The following is a 13,366-nucleotide window of genomic DNA, read 5'->3' on the forward strand; positions in this document are numbered from 1 at the left end:
TTTGTTGAATATAGGTTTACACAAGACTGGATATCTGCATAACCTACAAAAGCCATGGCTTATAGTAGCAGCACTACTAGAAAGGCAAAACACCAAACACACCATGTTCCTAAATTTTAGTAACATATTTTGTTTTAAATAAGGGTTCCAGACTGCTGGCTTGCCATCCACTACCTGTCACCTCCTCATTTGTGTTTTATCTGCATAGGTAAATGCTAGGTAAATAGGGCAGTAGTTTGTTCTTCTCTTAGTTGTGAGGTCTGTTTGTGAGTCTTTCAGCCTTTTGTTCTCCCCACAAAATCCTCATATGCTAAATCCCAATCTGGACTTCACACCTTTGTTCTAACAATAACCCTCCCCTAGGACTTGATTACATGCCACACCATCCTTTTTGTACCAGTGCTTATCAGAGCCATGCTAAGTGATAAAGCCAATCACCTTCACTAAAAAGCATCTCATTTTGGATTTTAGTCTATGTATATTAATAAGCCAAAATAGTAAAATCACTGACAAGTAAAGTAAATAACACTGATTATTTATTTTCAGTGGCACCTGTTAAAGGTTGGGTTTTATTAGGCAGCAAATCAACAGTCAATTCTTAAAGGTGATGTGTTGGAAGTAGGAAAAAAAAGCCTACATAAACCCTACAAAAGCATAAGGATTTGAGTGACTTTGACAGGAAACAAATTGTAATGGATAAACAACTGGGTTACAGTTGGGCTACAATGGTTAGTACCTACCAAATTTAGTCCAAGGAAGGGCAACTGATAAAGTAGTAAAATGGTCATGGGTTTTAAAGTTTTGCCTAATTAGTGTGTATTCTTATTCCTTTTTGCATTTATGGTAGAACCCATTGGATCCATAAAGAAAGTTCTAATCAATGATCCAAAGAAGCGAATGGTACTCATTGAGAATCTACGGGAGTCCCAACCATACCGATACACTGTAAAAGCCTGTAATTCAGCTGGCTGGGGACCAGAAAGAGAAGCTACTATGAACCTTGCAACCCAACCAACTCGTCCAATGTCCAGTAAGTTACATTCAGAGCTGCCATGATTAAATCACACTGCACAATACAGAAGTTACAATCTTGTGTAATAGTGTTGCAGTATTTTTAAGGTTAAGGCAAACCACACACGACCCTAAAGGAAATATGTCCTGTTGTGCAGACCCATGCGTAGCCTTTCTATTAAGCAAATAGGAGAATCATATTAAATTCAAAAGGACTTAACACTGATTGCACTTGTAATGTAATAGTATTACAGTTATATGCAACTGGAGGAACTTTACTTCTGAATTACTTACAAGTTAAAAATGTTGTGATAATTGCTTTTGTAACATCTTTCACTGTTGTTACTTGCAGTTCCTATTATTCCGGATGTTCCTATTATTGATGCTGAGGGTGGAGAAGAATATGACAGCTATCTCATGTACAGTACAGATGTTCTGCGATCACCTGTGGGAAGCAAGAGACCCAGTGTGTCTGATGAATCAGGTAAGTAAATCTCTCTACAATGATGGGAAGGGGGAGATCTATAACAGTCCAGACCTGCCTGCTGCTAATGTTGTCTTTTTAAGTCTACTTAAACACCAGACAACAGGTTTTTAGATGCATAGTGCAGTCTCAGTCTGCCGGCTGTTAGCAACACACTGCTCCCCTTAGCTTTCATGTTTGTTACCTACCCCACTCTTTTTCCTAAATGTTTGCCCCCATCTAAGTCACCCCTGTCCCTTGAAGGCCAGCGCTTGAAGTATGTCCCCCTCCTGGGCTCAGGACTGGATCTACGCCACATTACATGGAAGCTCCCAGTAGAAGTCATCCCGCGTCTGTCTGTCAGCAGTGCTATGTCCACCGACACAGAGAGCCTGCAGGACCATGTGGACAGTGCCAGTTCCTTGGTGAGGAGAGGGACCATGCGTGCTCCAGCAGCTGCAGAAGATAACACCAAGATGGTGGGGGTGTCAGGTATAGTATGTTTTCCTACCTTCCCTCAACCCCCTCCCATCAGTGTAAGGTGCTAACAGCCTGCAGTTGCATGATTGTCTTGTCTGCACTTGTAATGAGTATGGTGACTTAATTCATGGATAGTGGGACTTTGCTAAACTTCTGTTCTGGAAAAACTTTCCTGCCTATGCTGTTGTACATTGCACTTACATACATTATTTGGCCAAAATGCCAAAATGATGTAGACACCTGACCATCACATCTATCTTTTCTGACCAAATGTATCCAGATTGTTGAGTTAGGTGTTTGCAGCAACGTATACTGATAATGCTACAATATACAAATATATTTTAGACTGCTATGCACTACCAAACTTGTGGCAACAATTTAGAAAAGGCAGTTTTTTGTTTCTATTTAATTGATTTCTGTAGACTATGTAGGTACTAAATGACCTGGTTTAATGAGTTTAGTGTTAGTTATCCTGGTCTCAACCCCACTCAAACATTTGGAATGAATCAGAATGCTAATTGGAAGCTACCCAGCCCCAATAATGCTCTTTAAACTGAATAGGCACACTTTCCTACCTACATACTCTAAAATTTAGTTGAAAGCATTAGCAGAAGAGTGGAGGCTTTAATACCTGGGAGGGTTAGGGGACAAATGTATATTGATACCCATAGTTTGTGAAACAGATATCCATAAAGTTCAAACAATTGAGATGGTCAGGTGTCCTCATACTTCTGGTCATAGAATACATATTGTTTCACTTATACACATTTAAGCTTATACTGCATGAATTAAACATATTATGGTCCTTCTGTCTCACAAGGCTAAAAAATTGTTAAAACATCAAATGGCAAAAGAGAAAAAATTGCCATTTCACATATGACTAATTCAAACATCATGTAAAGAACAGTGTCAATAGCATAGAGGCAGAAGGACCTAGCATTAATATAGCCCCCAAATATTGTACATATATAGGCAAATTAGACATACATGTTATTGTTTTATTGCTTTGAATATGTTCAGTAATTCCTTTCTAGGTTTTGTTTGTAGCATTTATGTAAAATACATGACTACATTAAAAACAGAGTAGGAACAAAGTGTAAACGCAGCATTTGGTAACCCAAAGCACACAATCAGAATGGCTTTACTAAAGCCAGAGCAGCACAAAATGGATAGTTTGGTTTCTTTTATTACTGCACTTTGTTTTGCATGGTTTATTTAGTGTAAAAATAGTCAGGGATAATCCAGAAATTGTATTGATTAAAAAAAATTATTAGATGAGTTTTTGGATTGACACAATGTCAAGTTCATGTTCATTAACTTGTAATTCATATATGTCAAGCATATTGGACACAAGTCAGTTTACATATGTGACAGCCAAAGCAATTCTAAGGAAATTCTAATATATAAAAAAAAAAAATTAAAAAAAAGCACAAAAGTAGAATTAAATAGATTTTCTAAGATGTACTGTGAGCAATGCAAATGTATAAAGTTCTGAGAAAGCATGTTTTAGGTTAAAACACCAATTAAAAAAATGTTAAGCAGAGTATAATTACTGTAACCTGTGCAAAATTAATTTTTGTTTATGGTCCAGTGGCATTTTGTACTATTTACGTACAGAAATTTAATTTCCTACTCATGCAAATGACTCTCTGATATTCTCACCAGTTTTTCTCTTATTTACAGTCCTGGTAAGGTGACTGGAACAAGCCTAGAAAGAGTACTCTTTTAAACAAGGGCTAGCTTGTGTACATTAAGTTGAATTCTAAGGCTGCATACACACGTACAATAATTGTCGTTGGAAAGGATCTATCATGATCCTTTCCAACAAAAAACTTCTGCATGATGCATGAACGAGTGCTGTACATACAGCACCGCTCTGCTCTATCAAAAGGGGAGAGGGAGAGCGACAGAGCAGCACCCCGCTGCGCGCTTCCCCCCTTCACTTACATTAAGATTGTTCAGCCAGGACGATCGATCAGACAATGGACGACGCGTGCTGTACACACGCCAGATTCTAGTCCGATATCGGCCCTGAGCCAAATATTGAACGAGAACCATTGCAAGTGTATACATAGCCTAAGGCTTCATGTAAATCAACAATTAACTCACATTATCAAAATCCATCTCTGTTATCTTAGAACAACTCCTAAATGGACGCATGGAATTTTCTTTTCCGGGATCAGTAAACAGTCTGACTCGCACAGGAACCATTGGCTACCAACAACTGAGCCCTCACGTCCACAGTGAATCATACAGGTTTGGCAGTACCAGTTCCCAGCACACCACTGTCATGTCAGGACATGGTAAGTAATGAGTCAACGAATGGATTTCCTTTTTGGTTTCTTCCATCTCATGCACTTACTTTTTACTATTTCCAGCCATTTTCCTCTAAAAAGCAATCTGTAAACTGTAAATGTTGTGGAATTCATTACATTCTCAATGCTTCATGTACTCTGTATTCATTTATCCTTCCATATTCTAGACTTCGCCTAAAAAAAGTGGAGAAAACTAATGCATAGCCAATAAAAAATTGGAATAATGCATAACACCAAGAATCTGATGCATGAAACCTGGAATAAAAATACTGAATATAGAACACAAGGAGTTAGATGATTGTTCTCTTCAATGTTGGACAGTTTAAGTAGGTGTAGACCATCTTCAAGAGAAACCAGTCCCACACTATGCACACAAACAGATTTACATATTTGAAAGTAGCTGTAAACTACTTACACAGTAACTGATACGGTACACTCTATAGCTACAGGTTTTGTGAAGAAATTAATCTTTAAATTCTCATAAGAGGCTAAAAAATTTAAAGTTTTATTACAATTATTTTTTTTTTTGCATCAGAATATTGGCAGCCCACCAATCTTCTAATGCAAACACATAGCAGGTATTCCCAGTCTTTTATAAACAGACTGGAATCTGACTTGAATGGCTTTCATGATGCTTGAGAACAGAATCATTTGAATTACCGGCAGCTGAACAGGTCAGGGAGGGTCTGTTTAAAAGCTTCAATGTCCATGGTCTGGGCACAGGTGGACTTAACAATTTTCTCATCTAACAAAAATATCAGGAATGGCCTATATCTTGTAGTAAACAAGATGTAAAGGAAATAAGGAGGTGACTCAACCCACAGGGGACCACCTATAAATAAATTATTACTTTACAGTTTAGAGGTGATACATAGGAATTACTAGATCCTCTCAAATTCAAAGGAATTATTTAAAAAAGGATAGTTCTATGCATATAAATTTTGTATCTAAATTTTATGTGTCTTGCATCTCCACCATGTCTTTTGCTCTACATCCTTACTATCACTTCCCTTATTCAACTGTTCTTGGGATTGATATCTTTCTCACAGCCTTCTTTTCACTACCTTTTATGCAGAACAGGTTGGTGGAGGGTCCCTGCCTCTCAAAAAGGAGAAACCTGGTAGATACTTTGTTGGGGCAAAGGTGAAGGGTTACCATGCATACCGGGACACAATAACCATGGCTGACAGTCGTAGAGGGCCACATATGGTGATAGGTACCATGGAAACATGTCACCCTCACGTTGATTGGTCATCGCTTTCCATGGATGCTTCATCCCATCGTCATTGTTCAACTCTGATCAGTCATATTCAGCCAACCTGGTAAAGACTGTGTTGCTTTATGTAGTTATACAAAATGATGACCCACATAGAAGTGCTGTAGTATCACTGGCATCTGTGCTAGTGATCAAAAGCCACATGGGCCCACTTAAATCATTGTATCTAATGTAAATGTAGGTGTCAATATGTTTTTTGCTCACCTTAACAAGTGTTTGTATTTAGGAGCAATATGAACATATATACACTAATTGTGGTAATGTAAACAGTATTTATACAATTATTATGTATAGGGAGGTATGTGGACCATGTGTACAGAAAAGCTAGGCTTAGCAAGCTATCAGTTACCGTCTATGGCAGCAGTGTTCAAGCTGCCAAAGAGAAAGCTATTTCAGGTATACATGCTAAGAGTTCCTAACCCCTGGTGTAATACACGTTACACCTAATATTCCTAAACTTCAACACAGTCTTCAGGTTTTGCTGGGTGCATTGCATGATTGCTTTTACTTTTACATTGTTAGATTGGACTGTTGTATATTCATAATATATACCCTAGTTTTGGTGCACTATACAACAGTCCTCTCTGATAGTGAACGAGTTAACACAGCTGCTGGCTGAATAATGCTCCACACTCATGCTCAGCTGAAACCTCTCATTTCATAACCAATTTTGTGCAGTGTCTCTGGGCCAGGAGAGGTTAATTTTGCACTGCTGTTAACCACCTATACTCCAGCCTGGACTTTGCCATGCATGTGGTCCAGTGCCTGCTAAGCAGTAAATGACTTTGATGTCTACAGAAGTCTGCTTCTTCATGAGTTAGGTGCTTCTTTACCACACATTGACGTGGAGATGAAGGCCTATGCTTCTGATGGAGAGAGATGTTGCTCTGCTTCATTGCTAAGCTCAGTTTTGTGAGCTTTTGGTTGCTCCTCCAAGGTTGGAGATATATGTAAAGTTTGTGGCTTAAAATGCAATCCTGTTTGTATGTTTCATGTGGAACCTGTTATTGACATTCAGTGGCATTTTCTCTGTGCAGGGACATCAGGACAAAGCAGACTGGGGTTACCTCCACTCATGGTAGGGACTGGAAGAGGGCGTACCCATTCAGAAGATGTCCGTGATGCTCTCAGCAGTTTGGATGTGGCCATACAGGGTGAGTATTGTGCCCATCAACTACAGAAAAAATTACCTTTATCCAATAAATTACCATTTTGTATTAATTTTCCTATTTCCCACCCAGAATCGCGCCTTTCTCCCGGAATCCCAGACACACCCACTCGCTTGGTGTTCTCTGCACTGGGACCAACATCCCTAAAAGTTAGCTGGCAGGAGCCACAGTGTGAACGTGAAGTGCTGGGGTACAAGGTGCACTATCAGCTTCTCAATGGAGGTACATAATCATAAACGCAACCTGATTTACTTAGGTTTAATGTAAGGGTAACTTTGGCTTAATTTACTAAAGTGAGAATGGATGTGAAATTAAAGTTTCTTCTTCACATAAATGTATATATGAATTTACTAAACATTGTTTTTTGCATGTATGTGGGATACAAGATCAGATATATGTGTAATACAAGATCAGATATATGCATAATACACGATAAACTATATAGTATACAAGATTAGATACATATATAACAAAGAAACAAATATATGTATTATACAAGATCATATATGTGAGTGATGCAGAATGAGACATAGTTATAATACAAGATAAGGTGTATGTGTAAAACAGGATCAGATTTAAGTGAAGCCTTCTCTTTTAGGTGATTCTCGCACCATTGACATCCTGAATCCCAGAGAAAATTCTGTGGTAGTGGAAGATTTGCTCCCTAACCATTCCTATATGTTTCGGGTGAAGGCACAAAGTGAAGAGGGCTGGGGACCTGAACGGGAAGGTGTCATCACTATCGAGTCACAGGTTGACCCCCACAGTCCACTGAGCCCTGTACCAGGTACTTACAAGCATTTCATTTGGACTTTCATTTTGGTTTAGTAGTATGATTATTTATTTATCAGGTGTTATACAATAAAGGAGTACACAAATGTAACCATTGCTGATAAAGATAACAAATACAAAATCACTGGCAATAATCAATAGAAAATAACTATTCTTGACAATCAACTAAGACCAAATCTAAGAAACAACTATGAACCATGGAGTAACTGCATTATCACCCTAGGCAGGACTACAAAACATATCCTTCTCTTTTCCATAACATAGGAGGGAGCATTTCTGTATTGCTCAGAAAGGGAAGGGAACAGTGTAAGCAATGTGTACAGAAAGCTTACAAGATATAACAAATTGTTTTTGATGGAATATGTAACAGAACAAAGAAGGGTTCAAGAGTTATTCGTTTGGGTGTAGGGCACTTTAGTGGCACTTATAACCTATAAATGTGTGCTAAATATACTTTTCCTTGGCAGGATCACCCTTTACACTGAGCACTCCCAGTGCCCCAGGACCCCTCGTTTTCACAGCTCTTACCCCAGATTCACTGCAGCTGAGCTGGGTGAGACCAAGGAAACCGAACGGCACCATTCTGGGTTACATGGTTACTTGTGAAATGCTGCACGGAGGAGGTAAATGTTTACAACATAAATAATTTCAGATTATTTAAAGAAAAACAATGCAACCTAGCTGTGATGTCTACAAGTTCCCAGCAGGCAGCAACCTGGTAGCCCCACATGGATTTCGGGGCTTGAGCCATCTTGATTGGCTGTGCCAGCTCTTATGTGCAGCAGTTTATTCCTTGTGGCATATGCTGAAATTGTACGCTAATGGGGAGACTACTTGTAAGTGTTTCCAACTAAAATTCATACTTTTTTTTACAATGTATTCAATTGGAAAAATGTATTAGTAGTGAGTTATCCCTAAAAGCTGATTCCCCCCTTTTCGAATTGAATCCATTGAGTACATTTTAAATAAACATTGGGTAAATCTTAGGTGAAAACATTTATAATCAGTTCCCAAAGCTGTTAATTGTCAAAAGAATTGCAACATACAGGTAAGAATCATTTATTGCAGGAGAGATGAAGTGTGTCTCTTCTGCTACAATATTACTGTATGTTTGCAATTTTTTTTAGGTCTGGCTTTTTGTAAATTGTAAATCCTGTAAAGTCTAAAATTACTCCCCATGTTGATCCTAGGTGAGCCACGGAATATATATGTGGAAGGTGATATGCCTGAGACTACACTAACTGTTCCCTTCCTGAGTGAAAACCTACCCTACAAGTTTAAAGTGCAAGCCAAAACCACACAAGGCTTCGGACCTGAGAGGGAAGGCATCATTACCATAGAATCACAGGATGGAGGTGAGGAATAGAGAAGTAGCTTTATGCTTGTGGATTTTTTTTATTGTTTACAGTTGGTATAGTTTTACAAACTTAACAAAATAGTTTTATCTGTATTTGTACCATCTTTGGTATTGATTATTCTGTGATACTTGTGATCCTGCTTTGTTTAAAAAAAATCTAATTGAAAATAAAGTACAGAACAATACATGAAAGATATAGCTGAAGACGTAATTAGTGAGTTTACAGTACCAACCTACATAGTGTGGTATGAGCTGCTATCTAATGGTGAAAGGGGGTAATATAGATATTTTTATTAAAACTTTCAATATTTTGGTATAGAAAAAATAGCAATGTTGAAGATTAATTAGTAAAACCAGAATAGCAATGTTAAATTTTATTATTTTTTTTAAATTACAATAAAAATTGAGAAAAGCAATTGGTTTTCCATTGTCTTCTCCTGGGATTCATTATGTGTTTTTCTTTATCTCTGTTTAATTACAGGAAACTTCTCTCAGTTTGGTACACAGCAGATCACACGACGAGAGGTTTTCAATCTCCCACCAGAATTCACTCATACTAGTGTCAGTCAATCCTCAATGTCAGAGCCTTTCTTTAAAGGTAAAATCTTACTAGAGCTAAATTCTTACTGTGTATCTCCAAAATGTTTAATAGAAAATACTAACATATAGATACTGTAGAGTATAGACAGCACAGACAGCATCAAAGTGTCAGATTTTTATAGCATAATATCAGTTCTTGGATTCGACGTCATTCATGGATTCATCCTGGCGGATGTCGAATGATTGTAATGATCCCCCCGCCTCTCTCCAAAGAGCAGAACTGCGCTGTTTTTACTTCATCTTTCAGTCTTTTCAGAATTTTTTCTAATGACAAAAAACTTATGTGTGTACGCATCCTAAGGATAATGTATTGTACAGAGTGCAAGCCTTAAATGTAACTATAGAGTGCAAGATTTGGTAGTGTATAACATACAAGGTGCAAGAGCGAGGAGTAAAAGTAACATTCAGCCCAACATACAAGTCGCAGAGATTGCATCTGTAATGTACACAAACCTACCTCAGGAAGTTTCTCACTTCTTCTTGATCATTGATCAACATGACAACCATAGAAAGAGCCAGTCAGCTGCTGCTCCTTCACTGGCCAGTCAGTTTGGATTCAAGGAGGTAACCCAGATGTATTGCCAAACTACAGTAAAGAAAAGTCAGGTCACCATCCTAGTTTTGTTTTTTGGCAGGGCTGTATAAATCTCAGGGAAGAACAGATTTTAAGTACAAAAGAAAAACAATTTTTTTTATCAAAAAAAAAAGATATCACTTTTAAATGTCATTGAATGTTTTCACACTCAGCTATTTGTTTAAAAACTTTATATTATTTGCGCATGTGCACCTTTGTGTGTTGCTGATCTGCATATTGGATTTGGCCAGAAAAACTCATTCTCCCTGTTTCCTCCTGCAGATGGCATGTCTGTCACCTCCCACCGCGTGGAAAGCTCTGGCACAGTCACACAACAGGTCACCAAAGAGTACCTCACCCGAACAATGGTGGCAGGAGGATCTCTTAGCAGACAGGTGGAACGCCAGTTCTATGAAGCTTAAAAGATATGCAATGCTGACTTCACTGGACAAATTTGCCATGCTTGGGTGCCATTTGTATATGGCGTGTCGCTTTAACTGCCTCTTTACCCCTTTGTGTCATGGGAGTTGCTTTTTGTGCTTCTATGTGTTATCCTGTTTGGGAGATTCTGAACTTTTTTCAAAAGTGAAAATTAAGACAGGACAATGTAGAGGAAGGGGAGACGACAAGTTTATTCTGACGCAGGTGCTAGCCAAGGTACCAAAGAGGTGACAATCTAAATTTCTTCCCTCCTTGCACCAAAATGCCTAAGGCTCTGCCTATAATGCAATGCTAAATCATTTTACTTTGACAGGGAGAAATCCATCCTAAAATATTGTCTCATCATCCTGTATTCCATGGTATGCTTAAACCAAACTTTATTTAAATATCTTTTTTTATGATTTGTAAATAACTTTTTTATTACAAAATATGTGGCTGAAAGGGAGTTTATATATGTCTGTGTAAGGTATACTATATGTTGTAGAGGGAGCTTAGAAAAGATGCAGTGCAAATACTGGCCCACTGTGAGTAATGAATATTGGTAATGGCAAAGGTGCATGGAAATACTTGGTATGTATGGGAATGTAGGAATAGTATAAGGAAGTGGAGACTTCTTTTTCTTTTGTTTTTAAAAAGGGAGTTATTGAGTTTGGAACATCCACAATGTCCAGGTGCATGTTTTTTTTTTAGATGTGCATTAGATGCTGCAACAAGTCAAATGTATCACACCCTATGTATAGCATCCTGCCCGCCTCTCTCAATACCTAAGATTTACCTCGTTTGCAATGAGAATCACAGATGTTATTACTGAATATTGGCTTTTTCAAATAGGGTATATAATCAAAATTGGTAGGTTGTATTCCAAAATCCCATTAGAAGGTTAATTAGGGAGGTTATGGGGAACCAGGAAGGGAAAAATATTAGCAAAAATAAAAACTTTAGCCTTATCAATTTGTCCCAGTTTCAAAAGTTTGGGGGGGCTACCAATATGCATATATTATCTCCTCAAACTGCCAGAACAAATAGTTTCTCAGCCTATCGTGTTTCAAGGTTCATTATGTGTCACTGGAATCCTTGTTGTGTCTGTGCAAACCCTTCCTACAGATATCTATGGTGTTCTAATTATAGCAGCGGCCATATACAAGTTGTATTTTTTCATTCTCTTTGAATTGCGGAGACCAGAATAACTCAAGAAACAGGTGATATCACTGACCATTGTGAGGTACAACAATCAAAATTATGCCTAAGTAACCTGACTGTTTACTTTGGGTTATTCTCTCTCATTTTGCTCAATCAATCTCATCAGGAATATAATATTTATTAAAACCTGTAATAAAGCATTTTACAAGAGTCAAATGTCTTTATCATCCAAAATAAGAAAAAAGGAAACCTTTATTTAGCAAAGAATGACACACTAAAAAAATGCAGATAAAAATAAAACTTTAAAATAAATAAATCCACTACCCTCTATGACAGTGACAAGACACCAGATCCAGCAGATGGCTTGGTGACATAGAATGTTGGTGACCACTTGAATTATTCCTGAGAAAAACAATGACATATTTTATATGCTTTTGCACATTTTAAACAATGCTGGTACTTACTAAATATTAATTTCTAGCCATGTGGATAATGACAAGATGTAGTGTGCCATTTGTCCAACAAATACAATACCTATAGCTGCACAACAACCATTTCATGGTCTACAACATCAGTAGATGATAAGTTGGTAAACTGCATAGTTAGTTCCTATTTAAAGAGACCCTGTCACTAGACAATTATTGTTTCAACAACAGTCTTTGCATATGATTATTTGTGCATTTGACTTATTTTATTTACCTGTAAAATATTTGTGTCTGAGGACAGCTGGGTGCTGCCAGTGACCCCAGTAAATCCATGACATATAGGGGACCAAAGGGGGGAAGTGGCTGGATCAGTACGGAGAGTAATTAAACACTCAGAAAAGAAGGCTATAGAATACTTGCAGAAACAGGTAAGAACCCACTGCTTTGATGGTTTAGTTATAAATGGTGGCTAAGTAGGACACTTGGTGTGGAGCCCCCTATTTTTGGGTGTTGTTCCCAAATAAGGGTAAATGTCCTTAATAGGTACTTAAGACAACATCAAAATCCCAACAAAGATTCTGACTTCTCAGTGCTTTATGTAGAACAAAATAAGATGTGTAAACTGGAGGTGGGTTTAAACCATAATAGTACATCATATGTCCTATTCTACCGCTAACCACCATCTTTTTAAATGTTACTGAAATAGACAAGCAGAAATATCATAATGTGATTCATATATCTTTTATTAAATGGAAACAGAATATGGGAGGTGATAATAAAATGCCAAATGTTCAGGACTACATGTGTATATATTATGTATATTAAAAAAAAAAAAAAGTTGTCCGAACATTAACACCTTCTGCTTTGTTTTGTACTGTTGTCATCTTTAAAGCTGGTTTAACTTTTGTGATAATAAAGTCATTTTTATCATAAATACGGTACTTTATTTTGTATAATGTTTTCATTTTTTTGTTCTGTCAGTCAAAGTAAACCATTTCCAAGCAATCACATTAACCCCACACTTCTTCCCATCTTTAGTGAACCCCAGGAGAATTTTGTTTTTAGATCTTTCAGGGATGTTTCTTGTCCACAAATCTTGTAGTTAGAGGATCCTTGGGTATCGTTGGCATTGGTGTAAAAAGAAAGAGACTGGCAGAGGAGAGGCTACATATTCATAAGGATGCAGATCCTGTAAGTTCAGTACAATTCATATATACTCGTAGGTGATGAGAAAAGTAATACCACTGAATACAGAGATCACATAAATTATTATCTCTGGGTGTGTTCTAACTGCCCCTGGATTGCCGGCGGGGTATTGCATTC

General features: G+C 37.6%; 1 protein-coding gene across 3 annotated transcripts in view; it reads left to right on the forward strand.

Annotated features, from left to right (window-relative positions):
- The window catches only part of ITGB4 (integrin subunit beta 4), a 53,907-nt gene extending 40,930 nt beyond the window's left edge, over window positions 1–12,977 (forward strand). For 2 of the 3 annotated variants that reach the window (XM_072403894.1, XM_072403895.1), the window contains 11 exons: window positions 848–1,030; window positions 1,364–1,495; window positions 4,093–4,257; window positions 5,345–5,485; window positions 6,583–6,699; window positions 6,787–6,936; window positions 7,313–7,501; window positions 7,974–8,129; window positions 8,697–8,861; window positions 9,345–9,461; window positions 10,320–12,977. In XM_072403894.1, the coding sequence (XP_072259995.1) occupies window positions 848–1,030; window positions 1,364–1,495; window positions 4,093–4,257; window positions 5,345–5,485; window positions 6,583–6,699; window positions 6,787–6,936; window positions 7,313–7,501; window positions 7,974–8,129; window positions 8,697–8,861; window positions 9,345–9,461; window positions 10,320–10,459 (1,655 nt within the window). In that variant the 3' untranslated portion in view covers window positions 10,460–12,977. The remainder of the gene's footprint in view (window positions 1–847; window positions 1,031–1,363; window positions 1,496–4,092; window positions 4,258–5,344; window positions 5,486–6,582; window positions 6,700–6,786; window positions 6,937–7,312; window positions 7,502–7,973; window positions 8,130–8,696; window positions 8,862–9,344; window positions 9,462–10,319) is intronic. The other variant, XM_072403896.1, reaches the window with a different exon arrangement.
- Window positions 12,978–13,366: the final 389 nt, after the last annotated feature.

This window comes from Pyxicephalus adspersus, chromosome 3, assembly GCF_032062135.1.
Source record: "Pyxicephalus adspersus chromosome 3, UCB_Pads_2.0, whole genome shotgun sequence".
In the NCBI taxonomy this organism is placed as follows: Eukaryota; Metazoa; Chordata; class Amphibia; order Anura; family Pyxicephalidae; genus Pyxicephalus; species Pyxicephalus adspersus.